The sequence below is a fragment of the Cuculus canorus genome, chromosome 17 (genome assembly GCF_017976375.1).
Source record: "Cuculus canorus isolate bCucCan1 chromosome 17, bCucCan1.pri, whole genome shotgun sequence".
NCBI classification, from domain to species: domain Eukaryota; kingdom Metazoa; phylum Chordata; class Aves; order Cuculiformes; family Cuculidae; genus Cuculus; species Cuculus canorus.
The window spans coordinates 2,583,181-2,607,963 of NC_071417.1; the positions used below are offsets into that span (position 1 = coordinate 2,583,181).

The 24,783-nt window shown below is 44.0% G+C and overlaps 1 protein-coding gene across 1 annotated transcript; it reads left to right on the forward strand.

Moving 5' to 3' along the window:
• The first annotated feature begins 19,433 nt into the window (after positions 1-19,433).
• Positions 19,434-22,437, forward strand: LOC128853914 (uncharacterized). Its single transcript, XM_054082608.1, has 2 exons — positions 19,434-20,290; positions 20,888-22,437. Exons 1-2 carry the CDS (start codon positions 20,005-20,007, stop codon positions 21,268-21,270), a joined length of 669 nt encoding a protein of 222 aa, XP_053938583.1. The 5' UTR covers positions 19,434-20,004; the 3' UTR covers positions 21,271-22,437.
• Positions 22,438-24,783: the final 2,346 nt, after the last annotated feature.

Consider the following 24,783-nt stretch of genomic DNA (forward strand, 5'->3'; position numbering starts at 1 on the left):
AAAGCAATGTTTCAGTTGTCTGAAAAGAAATCTCAATTGTTTTAAATTGCGTCAAATATATTTCTTTAAAAAACCTAGAGCAGAAGATGAAATAGAAGCAACTACCTGTAAAACAAAATCTGATTTCAGTTCAGAAAGCATTGTCTGTGTATCTGTAGCTTCAGAAGATATCTTCATAGGAAGAACACTCATGCAGAACTGTTGGGTTTGCATTCCTGTCTCTAAAGATCTGTGTCTCTGGATATAGCTACATCGCCTACTTTGATTTTTAGACCTAAAGGATGAAGGGGCAATAAGGGTTTTCCTGGAAGTCCTTGGAAATTTCAGTTTGTTGGGGCATTCTCTTGTTCCTCATGTTGACCTCCCTGTCTTTGACCGTGTCGAGGCTTTTTAGTGAAGCAGAGCTACCTTTTAATGATGCCATTGAAAATCAGGGAGGGGATAAAAATCTTCAGGGTCTAATTGTGGGCATGTGGAGCGAGGAGGGATTTTTAACGGGATTTAATGGAGCTGAGAGCTGAGTTATTTAAGACTGGTGCAAAGATCCTTTATATTGACAATTCACTGTGTGAGCCATAAACTCTTCACTTTGTGCGTATAAAAGATGAAAGGACCAATTACTTATTGAGGCACTAAACACCCAGGGGACAGAAATGCCTGTCTGGCAATAGTAAACATATTGACAGAAACCTATTTGAATTTCAAATGGCCAAATGTCCCAATTTTTGAAAATCTTCCTATGATAACCAAGGTCTGGAAAGTCAATTGAAACTTAATTCGCCTGGATATCTCATGGGGGGAAAGTACATGAATCCGGACAGGTTCAATTATTTAATTTTAATGAAAAAACAGATAGCTGCTTTATAATTTCCTTATTGAACAGTAGATGGGAATTCAGCTCCTTTTTCTAAGATGTTATCCGAGGATAAACGACAATAGAGGTCTGCCAAACACAGGTTTTCAAGAGGTTTATGTCCAAGGATTTTCTGCTTCCTCTTGTTCCTAGATCTTGTTTTCTCCTCCATCTGGGACCAGGTCTTTCTGACACTCCAGCCAAGTCTGGACGAGCGTTTCCTCTGTGTCCACAGATGGCGCAGATGGTATTTATAAAGCTTTACACAGGGATCTGTTACAGGGTGCTGTACATCCACCCGCTGCAGAAGGGCGTTTACCCCACCTCATCAATTACAAAGCCTCTTGCAGATCACCAGCCGCAGGTCAGTGCTGCTGCTGTCAGCCTTGTGCTGGTAGGGTATCTTGTGACTGCTGTGAGAGCAATGTGAGTCGTGAGAGCAGAGGAGGAAATAAACCTCTCCCTTCTGACCAGTATTCTCACTTGGATCATCTTCTTGGGGTGTTTGAAATCCCACACCAGCCCAGCCCCCAATTAGGTGCTCCAGTCTCCTTGGGGCAAGCCAGGATCTTGCCATGATCTCAAGACCCATCAGCTGTTTGCCACGAGGTGGCTGGGCAGAGCTCCAGTTGAATGAAAAGTTACAACTAACTCTCCTTGACTTCCACTACTCTCAGCACATTCATCAGTAAAAGAGTTCATCATGATTAATGCCATTACTCTGAATACTAATGGAGTTAATTATTTCCTCTGTATTGGACAGCACTGCCCTAAACGTTGACTCCACAGGAAACCATGAAAACAATTAATGCAGTATAATCGTGTATTTACTGTTGAACTCATTGTCCTTTCGCTTTTACTGTAATGTCATATACAGAGTAAAGGTACACAGCGGCAGTAGGGCTTTTATCAAAACCTCAGAGGAGTTTATCCTCCCTTTTATATACCCTTCACAAATAGAGTCAGCATCCATAATCATAGGAGTTGGCAGCGTGCGCACTACTGGGCCACAGAGACACCTACTACTGTACAGCTGTCCTTGACCTTGGCATAATAAGGCTTCTATCAGATAGAACACCAAGAACACTACTCAGTGTTTCTGTCGGAGTAGAACCGGTATTTGTTGTTGGTTTTGTTCTAATAGCTCCTTTTTAAATAATAGAGGACAAGTTGCGGCTACATTCAGCTGATTGTGAAAGAGATTTCATATCTCTGCCTTTGTCTTCAGCGGTTTCTGTTGGGATTCCCATCATGCAGTCCTTTTCTGTATTCCATCTTGGTGTACAGTCACAAATGAAGGCAAGCATTTATCATTACAGCAGCTTTAAATATCAAATGCTTGATGAATTTACTCTCAGCTGGCCGGAAGCAATAGTGTGATTGCAGCATTTTATAATCATCAAGATTTGTTTCTCTCAGCTGAATTAATTTGCATGAGCAATGCGTTCCTGGCAGCGTTGCTGGTAACTACTGTGTAGAAGCAAAATGTGGGAGAAGACTCTTGCAGTCTGTGCTTTCCTTGGGGAGACTTGACTTAGTGAGATGGTTTAAATGGGGGGTGAAGATTTGTCTCTGAGGGAAAAGGTTTGAAATGAGTGTGAGGAATCCAACTTTATGCCAGATAAAGACTGCAGAGCCAGGCTCTGCCTCTGGCCATACAGGGCATTCCCCTGTTTCAATTAACATTCAACTCCAGCCATGGTAAACCCAGTAAACAGTAAACCCAGCACTAGGGTCTGTCAAATCAAAAATACAAAGAGAAACATTTTTCTTGTAGATCTCAGTCCTTCATTCAAGGGTGCTCAAGAATTCTCGAGGAGTTAATTGTGTACCAGCAGATCAGGTATCTCCTGTCCTCCTTTGCAGGCAGCATAAAGCTGATCAACCCTCTATATCATGCATGCTGCAGCAGGAGTAAACGCCAGCTTACCCTTCTACAAACACAGTATTTACATCTTGGTTGGTGGCTTATGGATCTGGAAGGATGACTGGGTTAGCGTTTGTTCTGACTCCCTGGTGGCTTTTTAATCTGATGGAAGGTTTCTTTACCATGGCTGGGGATGCGCTTTTGCGTCTGCAGCAGGAGCTTCAGCTATTCCTTCCTGTGAAGGTTCTTAAATGCTTCTGACAATTATTTTAAGTGGAAGGCAGTGTTTACACTTCCCAGCCTCAATGAGATTTCTCCAGCTCATTGTGGTATTTATTGTTGTATTAATTGCTTATATACAAAAGCTTGTGGTGGTGTGCAAAATGCTAATAACAGATCCTAATGACTGTGCACCTCCCCCTCCTTCTCCGGTCTGTGCCTTATTGATGATTTCATTAAACTGTCCAAACAATGAGACTGGATGCACATACCAAAATGTTTCATCTGAGGAAAAGACAGAGCGTAAAAAAAAAATGGTGTTGCAGACTGCCAGACAAGGAGCTCTGAAGGATGAACAAAAGCACTCTGAATAATCATGTAAGAACTGCGAGCTGGGAGGGATGGAGGAGGGAGAGGCTGTGCCTCCAAGGAGCTCACAGGCAGGTGACTATAGAATGTTAAAAGGCAATTTTAGGATTTTGGAGAAACTTATCTGAAAACAGGTCCTGATCTCAGTGGGGCGTTAGGATACATTCATGTGGCAACGGAGTGGGACGTGGCCCTGTCCGTGGCAGGGGTTGGAACTGGATGATCTTTAATGTCCCTTCCAATCCAAACTATTCTATGATTGTATGTCTGGTGACAAATGCAAATGGAAAAATCTAGGGATTTTAGATGCTCGTGTGTAGTTGTAAAGGACTGTAACACACACGGAAGCTAATTTACCAAGACTGAAGTACTGCCCTTAGGAGAGTCTTCTTGGGACTTGGGAGGGAGCCTCTGGACAAGAAGAGCCACTACTAGAATTTCCATGAAGTTCTTCCTTAAGTACACTGCGAGGTACTGAGTTCTGAGTGCATCCTTGAAAGGTAATGGGACATGTTAGCTTGAAGGCTCTTGTAAGTCCCACATTGCCACATCCTCTCCTTTGGGGATCTTAAATAATTCGTAAGAGGGGAAAAAGCGCTGAGAGAGGGAGAGTGATCATAAGCTTTTGTGGCCAGAGTCATACGGAAAGACATTTAGAATGTGCATCCAACACAATTGAGACTTCTCACAGCCCAGACCAGCAACACCTTAGTGCCTTTTGCTCCAAGAACTGACACGTGGATCCGAGTAAGAACTGAATAGCACTGAGAACAAAGCCAGGCCTTTCAGGGAGATGTAGGCAACTGGCTAAAATGCATTAATTATATTTTTTCTTTTTCTGTGTCTGTGCATTTTGACTTGTCTTGCCAAGGGGACTTGATTGCATCAAGGGATTAATATGAAATATAGTGCCATTGAACTCCGATTTACTTCTAAAGTAGTCAGAATAGAGGGACAATGTTGTAGGCATGCAAGTTTTTGTTGGAATTCTCTTGGTACAACCTGCATAACTTGCAGTGCCTCCATCCAAAACTTGTGGTTTTCTCATAGTTTTATCGCATAACTATCTTCTCTTTCTCCTATATTTCTCTATTTGTATATATATGAATTTATCAGTGGTTAGTATTGCCTTTTAGAAAACAACATAATTCCTTCGTCTCCCAAACTGAGGACTCCACCAACTCAGTTTTTATTCCTACTTGAAGCTTTGTGGTTGTTATACGTAATAGCGCAACAACACTTTGTTCTTCATGATTCTCTCCTTACTTCATGAATTTTGTTAGATATTAGCTCAGATATGTCTCCTTTACTGAATTAATTGGTTACACTCAATCTTTATTTGTCTGTTCATCACATCACCGTTTATTTTGTTACTTCTTCAAGAAGAATCCAGCATGAATTTGAATTTACATACGATCGGCATCTCCTATGTCAACTGAATGTTCTAGGTGTTAATGCATGTAATTATTTTCTGCGGTTTGATTGTGATCTAGTGGTCAGAACTTGCTTCTTTTTCTTAGACAGAATACTCATAAACGGGTTTTTTTTCAGCTCATCTGAGATCCATGTTACAAAGCACCTCACTGGCTGCATTGGGCTCTACCGAACATGATGGATGAGCATGGGTAGTCACTTGTCATTTTATACAGCTTTTCATCAGTGACATTTCAAAGCCCCTCAGGATGGGGGTATCTTTATCTCCATGTACCAAATGAGAAATCAAGGCACAGTGCTGTTCAGGAGTGCAGAAAAAGTATTTATGTCTCCCAGGACTTCCATTTCTTCATCAACTTTCTTCACTGCTGACCTTAGCCTGTATCTTGCTGACATCCCACCCTTCTCTCTTCAGTCTAGGGAGATACAGGGGTGAGGACAGTGACGGCTTATCTTCTTCATAAGCGTCTTAAAACACATAGCAGACCTAAAGTTACAAAACAGCAGTTTGTTTGTTTTTTTTTTAATTCCCAGTATGAGTTTATGTTAGAATTTTGTAGAAATGATTAAGTTTCAATTTATACTCCGAATAATAACTGACATGGTAGCAAATGTGTTCATTGATATCTAATTTGGTGTGGCTAATTTCCTCAATGCCAGCTAAATGCCTGGGTATTTCTTATCGCCTTAACGTATTATCTGAATCTTGTTGCACATTTGTTCAGTGCTTGTGTAACTACGACTTAATTACATCGCAACAGAGTTTATACGCTGGTATGGAATATTGCTCTGCAGGCAGTTTCGTTAGATAAACAATAGATAATTGCTGTGTTCCTGCTTTAATTAATGTAAATTATAAGATTATTTGAATTATCTTGGGTCCAGCCTTGGTGAGACATAGATCACTTCTCAAGTCCTGCTGAGCTCCCACTGTGCCCGCTAAGGCGGTGGTGTCCATCAGTACAGGCTTTCATCCAGCTGTACCAAAACTAGGGCTTTTGCATAGGAAAACACACTCCCTTGTTAGGAAGGAATAATACGTATATAACAATTTTTTAAATTTTACTCATGGTGGTAAGAACTGCCTATCCCCAAACCTCAGCGAAGGATCTACATCTTGTACGGTGTGACCTACTTAAAGCAGGTGGGAGTCAATATCTATTAACTTCTCTCTGTTATATCAGTCAATACTTTGTCCGTAAAGCAGTTGTTTTCCTCTCCTTGCTGCACAGTTCGTGATCGCAGGGAAAAAGGAACTTTTCTCACCTTCATCCCCCAATGTTTTTTCCCATTAATACAGCCAAGTGAGTGCTGATTTCCATACTGCACCTGAGCCAAGACGGGCAAGGGCTTTCTCCACGCTTCTGCCTGCTAGACAAACAACTCTGACTTTGACACATTTGTTAACCCCTCCTCTCTCAGAGTGGTGGGCAGGGGGTGCAGACAGCTTCTGTCGGGATTCAGCCTATGAGCACCAAGACGGATGGAAAGTGCCGCTGGGCAGCAGGGTTCCTGAAACCATGGAGGGGATGTGCATAGGATCAGAAATGCTGGAAAAAAAATATGAGTGATCCTTCAAGATACTTCAATAATGTTTCATGACTCAAGTGAAATGCTCTCGTTAGGCCCTCTGGAGGAGAATTCGACATTTTCTGTGCCACCTGCAAGATTACAAGAAAATGCGGTTGGCTTCTGCATTGTTTCCTAAAAAGTACAGGGGCTGACAGAAATGTAATTAAATTACCTGCAGCATTCATCTGTTGTCATAGCAGCCCTTACAATGAATATAACAATAATTTCATCTACAACTTACTTTAATGTAGCTTTTCTTAGGTTAACCAGAAGAAAATTTTCTATCCTGTATCCGGCAGAGAGAGTCTTCGAGAGTTCCCATTTCACTTTCACCATCAGTGCTGTACAACAGGGTCAAATCACCCATTCCCTGGGAGTGTTCTCATGTAATTCAGGAGGTCAGCTGAGATGATTCTATTTACTTCTAGCCTTAAAAATTCCAGAATCACTGCATCGACTTATACACAAATAATAAATGCACAGTGCAATGTTTTTCCCATCTTGATGAAGTCCGCAAGAACATCTGTCTGTGCTGTAAGCATATGCCCTTCACTTTGATGGAGCTGTGTTTGAGCTTGGATGAGTGGAGCCCAGTAAGGACACAGCAGTTCTGGCACTGATGGAGGGCACAGCGGAGTGGGTAGAGCTTGTCTATTTCTGGGGGTTTTAACTTGCCAAGAAGTATGATTCAAACTGAGCTGTTATTGATGGATCCAGGAGGCTCCAGGAATCTCATGGCTGTCCTTTGGTAAATATGGAATGAGCTCCCCAGCTCAGTACAATGTCCAGTAGGTAAGCGGTACCTATCGCTGTGCTTGGCAAATAAGGGCCAGCAGACTGCCTCTGTGGAAAGGCTAAAGGGTTGAATGATTCTGAACACCTGGATAATGTCAGATACCTAAAGGTGGAGCATCCATTAAGTCCAAGAAAGGTTAATATGTTACTACTAATTTTTGTGACTTACTCCTGATAGGGAGGAGTTTGTCATTGATTTATCACTGTAAAAAATTCAAGAAAACTCACTTCGCTTGCTGACATTCAATTTTATTTTATTTCTTTTGCTGCTACTCATTTACTATTTTCTTCTGGAAATGACTGTCATTAAGCATCTTTCTTATTAAACAGCCACACGATGCAGGTATGCAGGAGTAATATTTCAAGAAAACAATTAAAAGCAAGAAAAAAATGGAAGAATACGGTGAACGAGACATATAGCATCTTCAAGGAATCTGTGACTCCACCAGATACATCTGGGAAATATCCCCTCCTTTCTGCTTCTACTCATTCCATTCCTGTTCTGCAGCTTTAGGGAGCTGAGGTTCATCCTACAATGACTTGTTTTTATCTCGCATATTCAGGAATTCACAAGTTGAAGAGTGTTTAAATACCACAAGAGAAAAAAAAAAGGCTAACTTGTGCATGGCCAAGATAAGCTGATTTGTAGCTGAGGTTTCCCTGAGCCTGATATATGAAGCACTTTTCCTTCGGGCATGCTCTGCTCAGAGCATTGAAGCTTCCTCTCTCTGGAGCAACTGTGCATAAGGACCTGCCCAGCTTAAACCATGCTAAAATGAGTTGTTGCAAATTGCTTACGTGCTGTCTTTTTACTTTCCTTTGTATGAATAGACTTAGTAATATGTCCATATGCACAATACCTTTCCTATGATGCTTTGCACAGGTGCATAAATAGTATTTACTTCTCTTTTATAGGTGTGGTCAGGGGGACGGCAGTAACAGAAGAGCACAGCTGAGTCACTAGCAGGGCTGCAAAAAGTGCCTTTGCCACGCTGGATTGTGCCAAGCGGTACATTTTGGAGTTTAGTAAGTCTCAAATCAATATCAAAGGCAGTTCTTGCATCAGATTGTATGTCTGGGTGTGTCTGTCGCTTTGGACTGACCCAGAGGCAGGCAGAGAACAGCTCTATTCATAGCACCGGAGAGCAATGGAGAAACGTTCCCTACCTCCACTGCTCCCTCACTTCCCACTATAAAAAGGCTACAGTAACTTTCAGAAAGGCAAATGCAAAGGTGATGAATATATAATTTTCCTTGATGTGATGTCCCCGTTTTTTCCCTCATTTTTTCCTGGCTTGAAATGCTTGGAGAACACAGTCGCCCATCAGAGGAACTCATGCTCCTTCCTGCCAAGGGATTTGCTTAGAGAGCAAGCAGGAGGGGTAAAGGTGAGCTTTTGTCTGTTCCTCGAACCAAGAATGAATCCCTGTTTACATAAAAAATTTGTGGTTTGGGGGTTCAGAGATTAGCTGGTCGTTGGTCAGCTCCAGTTCCCATTTGGGCCAAATATGGTAAATTCAGAGCTGTAAATGATTGTGAGTTACAGCCAAATGAGGTTGGACCTGTGAGGTTTACAAGGGTTAGCTCACCGTGAAACCCTGCTGGTACTCTCTGCCAGTACCTGCAGTACAGGGCTGCGGAACTCAGTCTCTTTTACAACACAACAAAACTTCTGAATCAAAAAAAGATTTGTTCCAAGTTTCATTGCAGAGACTGCAGGATCGGAAATAACAGAAAAGCATCAAGTGGCTTGGCCATCGTAATAGGTAACCTATAAGTAACTGATTTCCCTGTGATTCTCATGTTGCATTGAGAAAGCTCCAATTTCTGTTTGAATGGGTATTACCGCTTTAAATCAATTACGTTTCAATTAAGTAACCTACCCCTGAGAGACACCAGCAATTAGGGTTGTTCCACACCTTGCAGAAGCTGTTCTTGGTGGCTTTGGTCCCCTTTGCTGCTGGGTTTTTATCCCATGGGGCCACAACCTATGGTGCCTTTGAACATCATTTTCTGCTCCATCGGGGATTGTAGGGGGAAGGAAATAGCCAGCCTCCCACACCTCCTTCCCAGTCCCAGGACTGCTTGGCTCCTTGGTTTATAATCTGTTAGGGAGCATTGGAAATGGAGAGCATGTTTCAAGATTTAACGAGAGGAGCTGCTGATGAAAATTGAGACCTGAAAAGAATTGAATGCCACTGGTATTTCTGGGCTGATGCGAAATTGGAGTCAGTTATGGAGGAGTAAATTAAAGAAAGACAGAAGTTTAAAGAGCCCATAGTAAATATGCTGAAGGTCATGGGACATAACAAGTTAATGAACTCAACTGGATAATTTAATTCAACACCAAGAATGCATCTGTGTGCCCTGAATAGTAGGTAAGAATTTGACATGAAAAGATGGGAAGGCTTTGTTATCCTCTTGTCTTGCCGGGATTTGCTTCAATTATGCCAAAGAATGTTACTTCATTCTTGCCCTAATAACACTGTAGAGGAAATTAAATTACTCATATATAACAAAAGTGAACTGATTTTGACATCTCTTCTAGGCAACCCTCGCGCCGTATTAGCTCCTGAGTGCATTCTCCCTCACTTAAGGTCTCATGCATATGTATGATTAGCACTCATAGTAAATATAAGCACTTTGCGAGAACACAAATTAACTGCAAGATGTAATGGAGGTTGCCAAGGGTATTTTTTATTGTTGACTGTAACAGAAAATCTACAGTATGGGTACAATAATTAATGGATCGTGAGACACAGAGAAATGATCCCATTGAAAGATGCTCTGACATCAGAAACCACAACAGCAAAACTGCTGTCACTAGAATCTTGAGATGCTTTTATTGTGCTTCTGCTTAACTACATTTTTAAAGGAGCTTTAGTTTAGCTTGAAAATTTTCTTTATATTTTTATAACTCATCAGTTGGTGAAAGGAGCAATTAAAGGCTGTAGAGCTAAAAAGAAAATTAATTTTATTTTCTAAGTCTGACAGACCTTAGTCTTTAGCTTCAGCTAGATTAATAATAGTGGGGTGTCTCCAATGTGATGGCTCTGTCTTAACATTTGATTGCTTTTCCATTACATTAGCTAGGTGTTTGAGAGGTTTTTTTGTAGTAAATTTCACCTCCAGAAATAAACCTTACAACCTTGAAACAAAGGTTGAACCCTGTAAGGCTCAGACTATCGCATCAATGATCTGCTCTCGCAGGTTCTCACTGGGAGGAAGGTAACACATTCCGGACAACACAGCACTTAAAACAATGGAGCTTGATTTTTAAAACACATTGCGTTTCCCCTCTATTCAAAACGCAGCTCTCAACCTTTGTTCTTGCACAAAAACAGCCTCTAATTTGACCTTTTATTAGGCTCGATGCCCCAGCCCGGCCATACCTCCACGGTCAAGCCTGCCCATGCCAAGAACTGTGCTGGGAAGGGTATCTGCTGCAGCCGAGTTTGGGGGGTGGAAGCACATGGTTTTCATCACACATAAACCTATGTCCTGGACAGCAAGAACTGGTTTTGACATGGACATTACTGCAACATATCCTGTAATTTGTATCTTGAGCCTCAGATTCTTCCTGTGAGTGGGGATGGAGTTTTGGGGGCATTACTGGGCTTTTTGTAGCTGACTTAAAAGAACTATGAAAGGGAGAGTGGGGCAGGAAGGAAAGAGGCCAGCAATTGTCCAGGTGTAGTACAGAAGAAGGGGAACAGCTCTGCCTGCCTTTGCCAAGGATCACAGCACTGTGTCCTCAGGAGGAAGTCCTCTTTAGGCTGTGATGGATCTCCCCATGCACGGGGACATACTGCCGTTGTCAGGCGTGTCACCATTATAAAGGAACAGATCAAAGAAAAGAAGGCAGTGTATATATATTGCAGGCATGGGAGGAGAAAGGGAGCTGAACTTTCATTGAAAATGGCAACGTTCTCTTCATCCATGATTGAGTAGATGAGAAAAATGGAGACAGATGTCCCTGGGTTAAGTGTAAGCGTCCTTTGCTGCAGTTGGGCATCACAGGCTGCTCTGCAAAGAATGTCGCACGGGTCAGCTCTCTCGGCATGCGGAGCGAGGCGCTGAGACAGCAGAGTGTGATCATCAAGGCACAGCAGAGCCTGCAAGCAGGTCAGACTGCTGCACCTAGAGCATCACACATCCAAGGGCTAAATCACTCTGATGCAAGCCTCAATGAATAATTCCAAATGCCAAGCATTATATGAAGACATTTACAAAATAAATGAAATAGAGAAACTATTAGAGAATGAAATTTCTGCTTATTTTACGCATCATCATTTTTGTTTCTAAAGCAAAATGAGTCTGGCATGCAGATGATGGGAAACACTGTGTTTTAATGACACTTACAGCATCCCAGAGGACCATTCAAAGCAACAAAAAATGTGGTGATGTCCTTAAAGACAGCAGATGGTTTCTTCAAGGTGAATAATTTTACTGTTTATTGCCTGCTTTGTATACTGGCAGGAATGACATTTAAGAAACTGCTCAAAGATGTTTTTTCAAAGCACAAAGAAAACATTTAGGAGCCAAATTATCTATATCAGTGACTGTGTCATCACCAGAGCTCGGAGTCTGGCTCAGAGGCACAGAACCCACTTGGGACAGTGATCTTTCACAAAATGTGGAATAGGGGTCAGGTTTGTGTTTCTGCCACTGTCTCTATTTTTGCAATGACCTCCTGGCTGGGCTCAAGATTTGGAGGGGGGTGGGAGGGGAAAGAAACCCACCACCCCAACCTGAAATGCAGAGTTATGCAGCTCACTTTGGTTCCCATGCAGAAGCCACAGTGCTGATTTAAACTCAACAGCACATGGCTTAGCTGAAGAAGCGTGTTAAAAAGCTAAAAGCACGTTAAATCCCAAACATAAGGTCTCCTGCAAGGAAGTGGTGGTTTCACTGTGTTTCGTGGCTCAGTGCACATTGTGACATTGTCTTTTTTAATGGAGGGGTTGGTGACCACTGTGGGTTGGTGACCGCTGCCGGGGCCCCTCCTGGGATGCGTTAATGGGCTGGTTCAGGTGGGATGCTCCCTTCCAGATGCTGGAACATGCCAGGGGCCTCTAAAATGCAGCCAGGTAAGTCCTTCATCTGAATTTAGATGGAAGTGGGCAGTGAGGTTCAGGCAGTGATAAAGAAAGAGCCAGGGGTTCAGAGAAACCTCAGAACTGCAATGCTTTTGTGTGGCATATGAATACAGCCCTTGAGAAAAAAAAGTGTTGTTATAAAAGCAGGTGATCTTATGAAGCTTTTATTATATAGCTTTTTCATTTTTTTCAGGAGAATGAAATACTGTTCAAAAGCTTTCCTTTTCCAAGATATTTCAAGGTTTACAGATCTGACCAAAAAATAGTTTGTAGTGCAATAACACCCGAAATTTATCCTTAAATCTCTTGTAAGCCTGCCTTCAAAATTTCATCAGTACTGAAAGTTTTAATGCATTTATATTTGGCCAAACCTTCCATTTCATTTTCACGGCTGAGGGTTGTTGGTTTGGGGTTTTTTCACTTTTCCTCTTCGTATTCATATTCTTCCTCCAATTCCTGTCCCAACAGATATCGTTCACTTCTCCAGGGAAGCACTAACTTTGAGTAGAAATTCAAGCGTGACCTTTCCCACAGGTAAAATCTTATTGCTCACTACTGTTTTGAGCCTTCCCCTCCTTGATGCTCTCTCCAAAGCCGTTTGTTCCCAATGGCTTTGACCATTTTATTCTCGTTCTGTGGTCGGATTTGGAGCCTGTAGCAGGCATGTGCTTTTGTGGAGAAAAATAAAAACACTTTCTGAAGGTAGAAGAAAGAAAATATCTGTTTAGAACTTTTTTTCCTTTGGCTTTGAGTGTTTTTTTTTCCTTTTTTTTATTTTTTCTCTTTGAGTTACTTCTGGAAGGAAGGCAAAAAGGGCACAGCAGAATTACAGGAGAAAGGTGTCCATAGATCAGCCATACAAGCTGCTTTCAAAGAAACTTTTCAGGACAAAAAGATAAAACATAATCAAAGACAACATTTTTTTTTTCCTTTTACCTGAAAGGCCATGTAAAATTTCAGCCTTGAGACGGGTGTAGGGACACACAGCCATTTAGACCCAGCACAGCATCGCCCATCAGCTATTTGTGACAGCTTGGGTGCCGAAGCAGCTGGAGCCAATCCACCTTGGGAGAGGGACTGTATTATTTTTTACGTTCGGAGATTGTTTTTTTTTAAATTAAATCTCTCAGGGAACCCATCCAGCATGGGTGTCAGGGGCCACCGCAAACATTTAAACCTGTCTTTTTGTTTTTCTGATACAAAGATGGAGCTTCTCTTGGAACAGAAAGACGGGGGCAAATGAATGGGCATGTGCTGAGAGAAACCTGTGAGTTGTTAAATGAAAAATAAGCAGCAGGAAGGCAGCAAAAATGTGGGCACTGGGATTATTGCTTTCATTTTTACTGCTGAACACAGGAGGCCTGGAGTGGGGGGTTAGCAGCTGGAAATGAGTAAAGCAGAAGCCAGCCCTGCACAGGCTGCTAGTGAAAATTAGTTGTTGAAACACTCTGTTAAATCCAATAAACATACACATGAAATCTAAAGTAGGAATATCTCACCATGAGAGTGATGTGCAAATTAAATGATGGTGAAGAGAACTTCATTGTCAAAGTCAAGAGGCATCATTGGGTATGGTTGCTGTCCCTCAGCACAGGGATCTGCAAGGGTAGCCTCGGCTCTCAGTTCAGGTGAATATTACCATAGAATCATAGAAAGGTTTGGGTTGGAAGGCACCTTGAAGCCCATCCAGTTCCACCCCCTGCCACGGGCAGGGACACCTCCCACTGGCTCAGGCTGCCCAAGGCCCATCCAACCTGGCCTGGAACCCCTCCAGGGATGGGGCAGCCACAGCTTCCCTGGGCAGCCTGGGCCAGGGCCTCACCACCCTCATGGGGAAGAAATTCTTCCTTATATCAAGCCTAAATCTGCCCCTCTCCAGTTTATACCCCTTGTCTCACGTCCTATCCTCACAAGCTTTTATGAACAGCCCCTCTCCAGCTTTCTTGTAGCCCCTCCAGGTACTGGAAGGTCACTCTAAGGTGTGTCTGAGCCTTCTCTTCTCCAGGCTGAACAAACCCAACTCTGTCAGTTGCCCTCGCATGGGAGGTGCTTCCGTCTGCTGATCATCCTCGTATAGACTCCTCTGGACCCATTCCAACAGCTTCATCTCCTTCTTAAGTTGAGGATTCCAGAACTGGACACAATCCTCCAGATCTCCCAAGAGAGGAATAGAGGGACAGAATCATCTCCCTAATATTGTCCTGCCTTTACACCTCAGAGCAGAGTATGACCAAACCTCCAAGACGTGTTTGATTATGTGGTTGGCTCTTTTTTCAAAATCATACATTTCATGGCTTTCGCAGTGAGGAATAAAGTATCAGGAAACACTGTTTAGAAATATTAAAATAACAGAGAAAGAAAACTCCTTTTGCATAGTAAGAAGCTGTTATAACTAAGGCTTCTGAGATAATTAAGGATGAGAAGATTTTGGGCTGATTGTGTGACTGGTGTGATTTAACAGGCTCCTGAAGAGGTAGCCATGAAAGACAGTGGCATCTCATCGGATTATAGTGGAATAGCAGTGATGATGCTCTTATCTCCCATCAGTCTCCCAGATTTGGGGTCATGTATCACAGAGGAGAGAAGAGAGATGCTTTCTTTGAGGGTCATCTTTGAATTTAGATATTGGTCCTTAGCAGTTGCTAAGCCAGAGCTCTCTTTGCCTGAGCATGTACAGTCTGGAAAAAAAACACATTGCTTTTACCTTTTTTAAACTATTAAAACCATTTTCCTAATTGACTTACAACTGTTGTAATGTGAGAGTTTTAACATTGTGAATAAAGATTACGTATTATTAGATAAGCAGTTTAAAAGCTCAGAGGTCTGAATCTTTGCATTTATTAGCTGTGCTCACTCATTTATCTTTGTGATTTGTTTATTATGATACAGTCCCTGAAACTTTAATAAAATTGATTCACAAAGCATGAGGGAGGGGATTGTGCCCTCTGTTCCTCTCTTGTGATGAATTCTCATCTGGAATATTGTGTCCAGTCCTGGAATCCTCAACATAAGAAGGAGATGGAGCTGTTGGAATGGGTCCAGAGGAGGCTACAAAGATGATCAGAGTGCTGAAGCACCTTCCACATGAGGACAGGCTGAGAGAGTTGGATTTGTTCAGCCTGGAGAAAAGAAGGCTCCGAGGAGACCTTATAACGACCTTCCAGTACCTGAAGGGGCTACAAGAAAGCTGGAGAGGGGCTGTTCATAAAGGCTTGTGGGGATAGGATGAGGGGCAATGGGTATAAACTGGAGAGGAGTGGATTTAGGCTTGATATAAGGAAGAATTTCTTCACCGTGATGAGGGTGGTGAGGCCCTGGCCCAGGCTGCCCAGGGAAGCTGTGGCTGCCCCATCCCTGGAGGGGTTCCAGGCCAGGTTGGATGGGCCTTGGGCAGCCTGATCCAGTGGGAGGTGTCCCTGCCCATGGCTGGGGGTTAGAACTGGATGATTTTTAAGGTGCCTTCCAACCCAAACTATTCCATGATTCTATGAAATCCTTAATTTAATTTTTTTCAGACCAGTTTCTTGTCTAGAAACATTTGTTTTGCAGGAGCATGTCAGTTTGCCTTTAAACAGAAGGCTAAATCATAACGTCCTTCCTCTGTTTGAAGGGAAGGTTTACACTGTTTTGTTCCCCTGGCTGAGAAGAGATCATGCTGCACTGTAAAGTAAGGCTCGGGTGGTAGCCTTGTGTATACATTTTTTAAAAGAAGAGGCAAATTAAAAGTAATGACTTGGACATAGCATGTTTGCTCCTTCGGCTGGCCATAATAAATCTTTGCACTGAACTGTCGAAAGTCTTAAATCACTACAGAGAAACTCGTCCTTGTTCCTCACTGCAGAAACAATAGGATTTTAATAAACAATATATTTGATTAGGTTCAGCAGAAAAGCCAAGGATAACTAAGTATTTGTATCTGTCAGGGATTCAGCAAGAACCCTTGCACTTCACCTTGACTGCAAATACTCTTGCAAACACACGAGACTTGATAATAGGCTTTGGGTGTTGGTGAGAGAGGGCTTCTCCGAGTCTCCACATTTCTACTTACCAGCATGGTGACAAAGCCCATTTTGATTTTCCCCAAATACACTGTAGAAAGTACAGAAATATTAACATCCCACACCAAGTCTGTGATCTGTAAAATGAAGGTCTTCCTAAAAATAATGGTAGCTCAATATCAGTGCATTAAAGCAAAAGAGGTGTAAGTGATGCCTATAATTCACAGGGTCACCTAGAGAGTTGTTACCTACCAGGGAAAGGCTCATGGAGGGCTGTGATGCTCTCCTGGCCACACAGTGGCACAGCTGACTGCTGAGCTCAGGCATTCGCTGTTTGTTCCCACAATACGAAGCCAGCAGACCACCTGATGGTAATGGCAAGTGATGACCAACAAATAAAAAACCAGCTGGCTGGTAGACGGCAGATGGAACAGAAGACCATGTCCTACTTTAAAATGCAGTAATACTGGACATAAGGAGGAATTTCTTCCCCATGAGAGTGGTGAGGCCCTGGCCCAGGTTGCCCAGGGAAGCTGTGGCTGCCCCATCCCTGGAGGGGTTCCAGGCCAGGTTGGATGGGCTTTGGGCAGCCTGAGCCAGTGGGAGGTGTCCCTGCCCATGGCAGGGGGTGGAACTGGATGGGCTTTGAGGTCCCTTCCAACTCAAACCATTATTCTATGATTCTGTGATTCTAATACTGTCCTGGCCAGGGATAGAGAATTGCGGTAATTTTGGTGCCCAGGAGCTGCTGCTGCAGAAGCAGAAATGCCTCTTGACTTGGCCAAGCAAGTACCAACATGACACTGCAGCTTTTCAACACCGTTAAACACTGGGACCATTTAGGGCAGTTGCCATGGAGTTTGCTCGCTTTGAGGCTGGCTTCCCGCTGGCTACTGAGATAGCAAAAGCCTGAAGCAGTTCCCGCGAGTCAGCCTGCATCCTGCAGGACATTGGGCTTGTAGGAGCGCAGGCTGGATGCAAGGCTCTGAAGCCACAGCCCAGTCGTGCAGGAGACCACTGTCTACAGCGTACGGCACTCACACTATTTTTCCTTCTAGGAAAACCAGCCCTGCGATTTCACCAATTGTTCCTCTCTGTCTTCACACAGCTCAAGGAGTTCGACGGGGATCTAAGCCATAGATGTTGTGCATTGTTTTGTTCAAAGCCTCTTGCTATCCACTCCAGAGTCTGACTTCCAAGGCTTCCGTGCAAGATATTAGATACTGGAATACAGCAGTGCCATCCCCTTCTGAAGAAAGAAATCTCATCTTAAATAAAATGGCTCGAGCCTGGGTAGAGACTATGATGATAGCCCAGGTAATAAATGCTTATTAAGATAAACGGAGTCATGTTCCTCAAAGAAGCAGCAGCTCACGAAAAAATAGCCAAGGCAAATGAGAGCTGACGCGCAGAACTCGCTTAATGAACAGTAATGATATATAGCCACCAAAACAGATTTGCCAAATGCACTTTGACTTAACTTTAAAATTGCTTAATGCTCTCTGGATATCTGCAAGAAGTTCAAAGACAGACTTTACATTGCTTTAAATATATTGTTATTTATGTTCCTGCCACAGAGAAAAGGGCTGGAATATGCGGACACTACTCAAAATGAAAGAAATGCTCAAAACGAAAGGGGGCAAAGAAAACTGAGAGCTTTTATTTCAGAATAATGACTGCCCCAAGGGGATAATTAATTTCCCTTAGAGCAGCTTATCATTTTTCAAAGATATTATACTTATGCCGATTTAACTGTAGAAATAGTATATTGTTGTAATTTCTCCAGTGAGATGCAGCTCTAATTACTCACTGCTCAAAGCATGGAAAGGAAATAAAAGATGAACAGTAAGCTAATTTTTATTTTAAAAAGGAAGAAGAAAGGTAAGTTTTAAGAGACGAAAACCAGACCATTATATCAGACTGGGAGCATGGATACATTTCGTGGAAAGAGGAGATGCAGGCATTCCGGTGTTCCCAGCAGGATGTTGCCAAAGGTGAGTTACAGCCTGGAAAGATGCTGGAGGTTATTTACACCAGCTACAGAGGGATGGAAGAGGCACACCCTGAAATACATGCCAGCGAGCGCAAGAGCTAATGCGCTGTGCTTCTGTCATCTGCTTCTTTGGAGTCACCGTTCATCTGGGTATATGCATTAGTTCTGACAAATCTTCTCCCAAACGAAGGATGTCAGGATGCCTGTGGGGCTGTTTGGGTTAAGGCTGCTGGATCAAAAGTGTTCCCAGGACAGCATCTCTCAGTCACTTCAGACAACAAACTCACATTCACGGGCTGCTGCTTCCGTGTCTCTTGCACTCTGTTAAGTGTCTGGGGCTTATGCTGTACCCTCTAATTAATCCAGTCATTTTTCCCAGGCTATGAAAACCATTTTCTGCCTCAGTTTCCCTTGCCTTTCCAAGGCCTTAGGCGATGAAGTGCTGAGAGTCAGTAGACACACAAAGCTCCTGAGCCCTCTGCAGGCTGGAGCAATAGTGCTCAGCCCAAACACATCCCTCAGCGCTTCAATACAGCCGATGAACAGCTCAGACACTGCCTCCTGCCAAAAGCATAAGCCATAACACATCAGTGTGTGAGCACAGAGCAGTGCAGAGAGCTCCATATCTTCCACGTCGTGCCGGAGCCAATCTCCCCCGTGGTTTGCCCCGCTGGGATTGCAGGCGCATTGGTTGCCTACAGCAAACTCTTGAAGTGGAAGGAGCAAATCCAGCAGGTCTCACCGTCCAAAGCACCCATGCGCCTCGCTGGAGAAGGCTTGTGATGATTGCATCCCCTCTGAAGCACCCATCCCATGAGCCAGAGCTGGCTGCTGCCGAGGCAGCAATTAAGGAGGTTATTAGAGCGCTGGCTGTCAAGGTGCCATGGGACACCAACAGTGTTTGGATGGGACATCACTGTGCCTGACTGTCAGGATCTTGGAAATTATTTGCTCTTGGTGCCAGGCTTTCCAGACCTGTCACACTGCCATCCCATAATGATCATCAAATGACTGTTTGTTGAAATACTTCTTTTCTCTCTCACCCATGCAGCTCTTACAAATACTCCTGCTGCCAGTGGAGCTTTGCAGTGGAATGTGTAGACTTTTTCCCTCCCTGTTTTCCTCCCACACTTAGACCTTGGGTGCAGGTATTGAGGCTGTTGGATCAAACGGTAACAGACCAGGAAGCTCTTCCAGCTGCTAACCTCATTTCTGACCACTCCACCACCAGAAAGGAAGAGAAATTGCTGCATAGTTCCTTTGCTGCGTGTCTTACAGCACCCGCCCCGCACCGTCACCAGCCCATGTCATTTCCATCATCTGTCTGACCTTTAAATTCAAACTTCTCCAGCTCCAGGGAGCAGAAAAGGCTGCTTTGTCATGAACAAGCATTGCCCTTATCTGCAGGGAGCTGAAAGCGCTTTCATTAGACTTGTTACACACGATTTCAAGATTTAAGAGTTTGATTCAAAACTTTATTGTTTTTCATAAATAAGCCTTAGCTGCCACAGGACAGTAAAAAGCCTTTATCAGAAACCCAAACGCTGGTACCACACAAGCCTCTCTTCCCTCCTCCTCCTCCTTCCTCTAGCAGACAGCTCATCTTTAGGAAAAAATAATTCATTTTAATTAAGTAGAAGAATACCTTTAAACTGGGCATGAGAACTGAAACTTATTATTCCTGATGTACAGGACATCGACGTTTGGCACACACTGGAATGTAACTCATTGTTCATCCACAAAACACAGCACAAAGAAGGAGAAGAGCCTATAAGAATATACACATTTGACATTTAAAGCCACCAATGAGACCAGGTGGAAGTTCATCACAACGTAGAGTATCCCAGCTGTGTCTGATAGGTGCCACAAACCGCAGGGGACACTGCAGCCCTCTCCAGCGGTCCCCAAATGACGCACCATGCTACCCAGCAGTGCCCAGTGGCCACCCCAGTGTCACCGGTCATACCATCCCACTGGCCCACCATGCCGATGATCAGAACAGCCTGCCTGGCTCAGGATTATGGGGCTCCTCCAGTTCTGCTCAAGCAGCTCATGAGTTCGGAGATCTCAGCAGCGTGCCGGCAGGAGGAGGTAAGCGTTTTGTGTGCCAGCTCTTCCGAATTAGCTGCTGCCTCTTAGACTCCAAGCGCAGAGTCTGCGCTTGCTCCACAGCTCGTGTTCCGCTGGGTGCTCCCACCAGCTGGCAGACAACGGAGTTATTGCCCAGAAATCTTTCTTAGCTCAAAACAGCCCTGCCACGGTGAAGCTGCCAACACTGCATGCCTGCAAAAGGCAGGTTCCCTGGGGAACGGCTGCACGGAGCTTGTTTATTGAGGTGCTGCAAACAGGTCAAGGATGTGGCCCCCATACAAGGGCAGCTAATTAAATGTACAAATCCAATAAAAATAAATATGCCGCTTTAATATGCAGGTCCTGCTGTTACCAAAGATAATAGGATGTGAGTCAGTTGCTGCAGCTACCCTGACGATGGCAAAGAAACCCAAGGTAGCCTGAGGAAGAAATAACATTGACACCCAGTCCCGCTCCGCCCTGTGCTGCACTCGGCTTCCCCAGGCTCCTGGGCTCTGCCTGTATGGGCTGAGTGAAGACAGGCGGTGCTTCCCTGGCCATTAACTCTCTTTTCCCTTATTTCCTTCTTGTTTTTCCTTCCGTGCTATTTATTCACAGTGACTGATGGCTTTGTTTTGGAGCTGCCAAGGGGTTCACTGCGTGGTAGGATTGATGCTCCCACCGCTGTATCATGTTGGCCTTCACTGCTGTTACTCGCATTTAGAAATGAGAAGCGAATGGGGCGTTGGACACCAAGACAAGACTCTGCAGAGCACCCGGCTGCCTCCTGCTTCACACCAGCCCTGCCAGCCCCCAGCCAGCCTTCGCCTGCCCCAGCCACGGGCACCTGCAGAAGGAAGACAGCAGCCACGGATTTTATCTGCTACATTAAAAGTCAATACAGAGGAAAAAGATCTCATCAGCTGGGATTTTGCCAGTTGATGGGGTCATTGTACACAGCAAGCAAAGGTAAATTAGAGTTGCAGTTGCACTCAAAATGAAGGTATTCAAACCAAAGGGATAAAAATTCCACTGCGTGATCACCTTTTGGTTTTCTAACCAACACCGTAGCCCACGCTACACTGAGCAGAGGTGCTTAAGGAAATGAACAAAAGCCTCATCCCGACGGCAAAGCCGGGGATGGAGCAGAGTTCTAACGCAGCATCTCCAGAACTACTGAGGAAAAATGAGCTGCAAATGCATGTCCTACTCTTGGTTTCTGAATTCCAGGTTTGGGTGGATTGACACAAACTACTGCTCCCTCCCCCCTTTTTTCCCCCCAAACAAACATAATTTCTGTAAACGATCCTTTGTTATTCTATAGCAGAGGCCAGGCAGCAGCCTAAGTGTCCTGCAGAGCTGGTAGTGCCACTGGTTCTCCAGATGCTCTGGCATTTGCCATGGTCACTTGGATGCCTGTGAGCCAAGAATAGCCCCAGCACTTGTCAGCAACCTCACCGGGAAGCAAAAGCCGCTGCCTCTGTGTCAGCTATTCAGAATGAAGCCTCAGACACGATTTAAATAAATAAATCAGCAAACACTTTTATAAAGGAGACAAGTACAGAGGCTGCCTGTGGGCAAGGATGCTGCTACAGAGCATTAGTGCTGACTCACAGGCGAACTGGCACAAAGCGAAGGTTTTGGCTTGTTCCTTCCCACCTTCCGTGTCAGCTTGGACATTGTGCTTTTCAGCAATGGGATTAGTCAGCCTGGTTACAGTACCACGACCTATGAGTGAAGCACCACCCGAGAGCACCAGGAGGTCTGCTTGGCTTTGGGCTGTAGCCACGCTCCCACCCCAGCAACGCCTGCACATTTTACCCAGGCTAAGCGGGCTCACGGGGGGATTCGGGGTTACCTTGCTGGCACCCTTTTACCCTTCTTAAACAGCAGGCATGGTCTGTGATGATTCCTGGCTCCCGGACAGACATCAACACGTGTGGCTGCACCAGCGGACTGGGACCAAAGTGATGCTGAAGTTATGCACCTTCCTGGGTCTGCAACCTTGCGTGGCGTGACCTTCTCCCGCAGCACCCATGTTGCTGCCCGCATACACTTTTGTCACAGCCTACATTCCACACTTTGACCAAGAGCTATGCCGAGATGGGTCCCCCGGCTCGGCGAATGCTAGAGGTGATAACTCACCTGTTTGCCCTTCCGTAGCTAAAAAAAATCTGTGGGTGTCATGATGTGGGAGGGGGTGGGACGGTGCTGAACTGACACATCAGCCGGGAACATTGTGGGGCTACCGATGCTACAGAAATGACCTCATCTCTCAAACATTCTCTCTGCCACTTACATATAATAAACATAAAAATAAAGCATGCTGGAGTTGTTGAGCCTAATTAATACAAGCTCCCAATACGTAAGTCAATGCCTGAGCAGTTTGTAAAGACCCTTCACTGGGTTTCAGCTCCACCTGCAAGTGGACAAACCATAAGTCAGCGGCGTGCTGAGGCTGCGGGCAGCTGTACGGCACGCAGACAGACTGTCGGGGTAAGTCTCTCAGAGCATGCTGTACCCTGACCCTTCCCAGTGCTCCCAGTCTCCAGCTGTACCCTCAGCCTGGGATAGACAGACAGACAGAGTTGGCTCAAGTTGCCGTGCGAAGCCCCACATGACTCAGGCACAGTGCGGAAAGGTAGGGTATTAAAAGCTCTTTCACAGTTCTCAAAATAAAGTACTCGAATTATCCAGTAGTTCACCAGAGTAACGCCACTAAATCCAGTGAGAAAGTAAAAATAAAATAAAAAAGAAAACCAACCAAAAAAAGAAAAGGCAAAACAAAACGGGCTTCCTTCAAGTTTTTTGGAAAAAAAAAATGAAAGATACAATAAGATGCCAAGAATTCACGTTTCCAGCAATTGTATCACGTGTAGGGCATGAAATGGAGCACATCCACAGCACGGTCAAAAATTAAACAGCAAATTGAATGCCATGATTCAATTCTCACCTAACAACAAGTGTAACAAGGGCAGGAAATGGAATTCCTTGACTCAGTTGTCATGACAATACTCTCGAAAAAGATCTGTGGTGGGATAAAGCCTCAGTGCCTCGGTGTGACTGGGGAGCGCACATTCCTGCTCGTCCTTTCCCCCATCGATGCAGCGCTTCCTTTCAAATCAATGCCAGGACTGAACAATTACCCTCAGCTTCTGGGTGTGAAGGCAGCAGATACTGATGGTGCAGTTACTATAATTAGTTTTTGAAACCAGCACTGGTTTGGGAACTCCTCAAGCTATATCATTATACATATAATGGGCTAATTGCAACATGGTCACATTGTGTTTCCTTTTTACTCACATTTTTCATTGCTAATATGCTTGTTAAACAATGACAAGTACAAATGAAAGCAGAAAAATTAAATGCAAATGCTATTGCCATGCTGGGGAAAAAAAAGCACAACAAAAAAAAACCCCTTACTGTATCACTTTTTTTCTGTTACCACCACTTCTGTACTGATCTACACTTCTAGGATGAAAATACAGCATATTTCTTGGGATATAAACTGTGATTAGAGTAAGGCAATAGCTTCAGCTCATTCTTAAACCTGATATTTTATATATATTTATGTAAAATAATAAATATGCATTTTATATTTTTATTTATAATATATTATATAACATTATGTGCATTTTTTAATATATAATAAAGACAAGGAGGGAGAAGAAACAAACTGGATGTCACTGATATTCGGTGTCAGCTTTAGTTTAAAGAAATTCAAGAGCTAATTGGGCAGCAAGGGGGAAAAAAATACTTTCATCCACAAGACGTCCTGCTAATTTACTTTCCCTCATTGACTTTGTAGCAAATATCTCCTCCAAAATACCCATAAACCTTACTGCTGTGTGATTTAGCTCTTAGTGGTATATTCATTTGTGAAAACAAATAAAGGCAGGGAAAGAGAGGGAAAAAATGTAAAGCAGGAATACGAGAACAGACCCTGCTGGGCAATGGACAGAGTTTGCCCCAAAAGAATCATAGAATCATCAGGTTGGAAAAGACCTCTTGGATCAAGTCCAACCATACTTGTCTGCCACTAAATCACCTCGCTGAGCACCTCATCTACCCATCTTTTAAATACCTCCAGGGATGATGACTCAACCACCTCCCCGGGCAGCCTGTTCCACCCTTTCCGTGAAAAACAATTTTCTGATATCCACTCTGAACCTCCCTGGTGCACCTTGAGGCCATGAAGAAGAGGAAAGAGGAGTTGCTGAGTGCAGAGTTTGGCCCAAAGCCTGCAACAGGCACACATTATCTCCTTCAACCAGTGTTTCAAGGACAAAATGAGGCAGAAAGCCCTGTTCTTCAAGCACAATTCAAGTTAATCTGAGACAAAGCAGCAGCTCTAACATATAGATCCCCAAACCATGTTCAAACCGCTCTACAATCCTTCGCAGGAGATGCTTCCTCCCCTTTCATGCGCTGCTTTGCATCTTAGCTCAGAGGTCCTCTGTCCTGCCATAACCTGACCTACCAAAAAACCACATAGTTTTGGAAAAGAGTAGGGT

Excerpts from the sequence above, each read along its gene's own strand:
- LOC128853914 (XM_054082608.1), top strand. The coding sequence starts at position 20,005 with ATGAGACCAGGTGGAAGTTCATCACAACGTAGAGTATCCCAGCTGTGT. Across the intron at positions 20,291-20,887 it reads CAGCGTGCCGGCAGGAGGAG|TGACTGATGGCTTTGTTTTG; the intron begins GTAAGCGTTTTG and ends ATTTATTCACAG.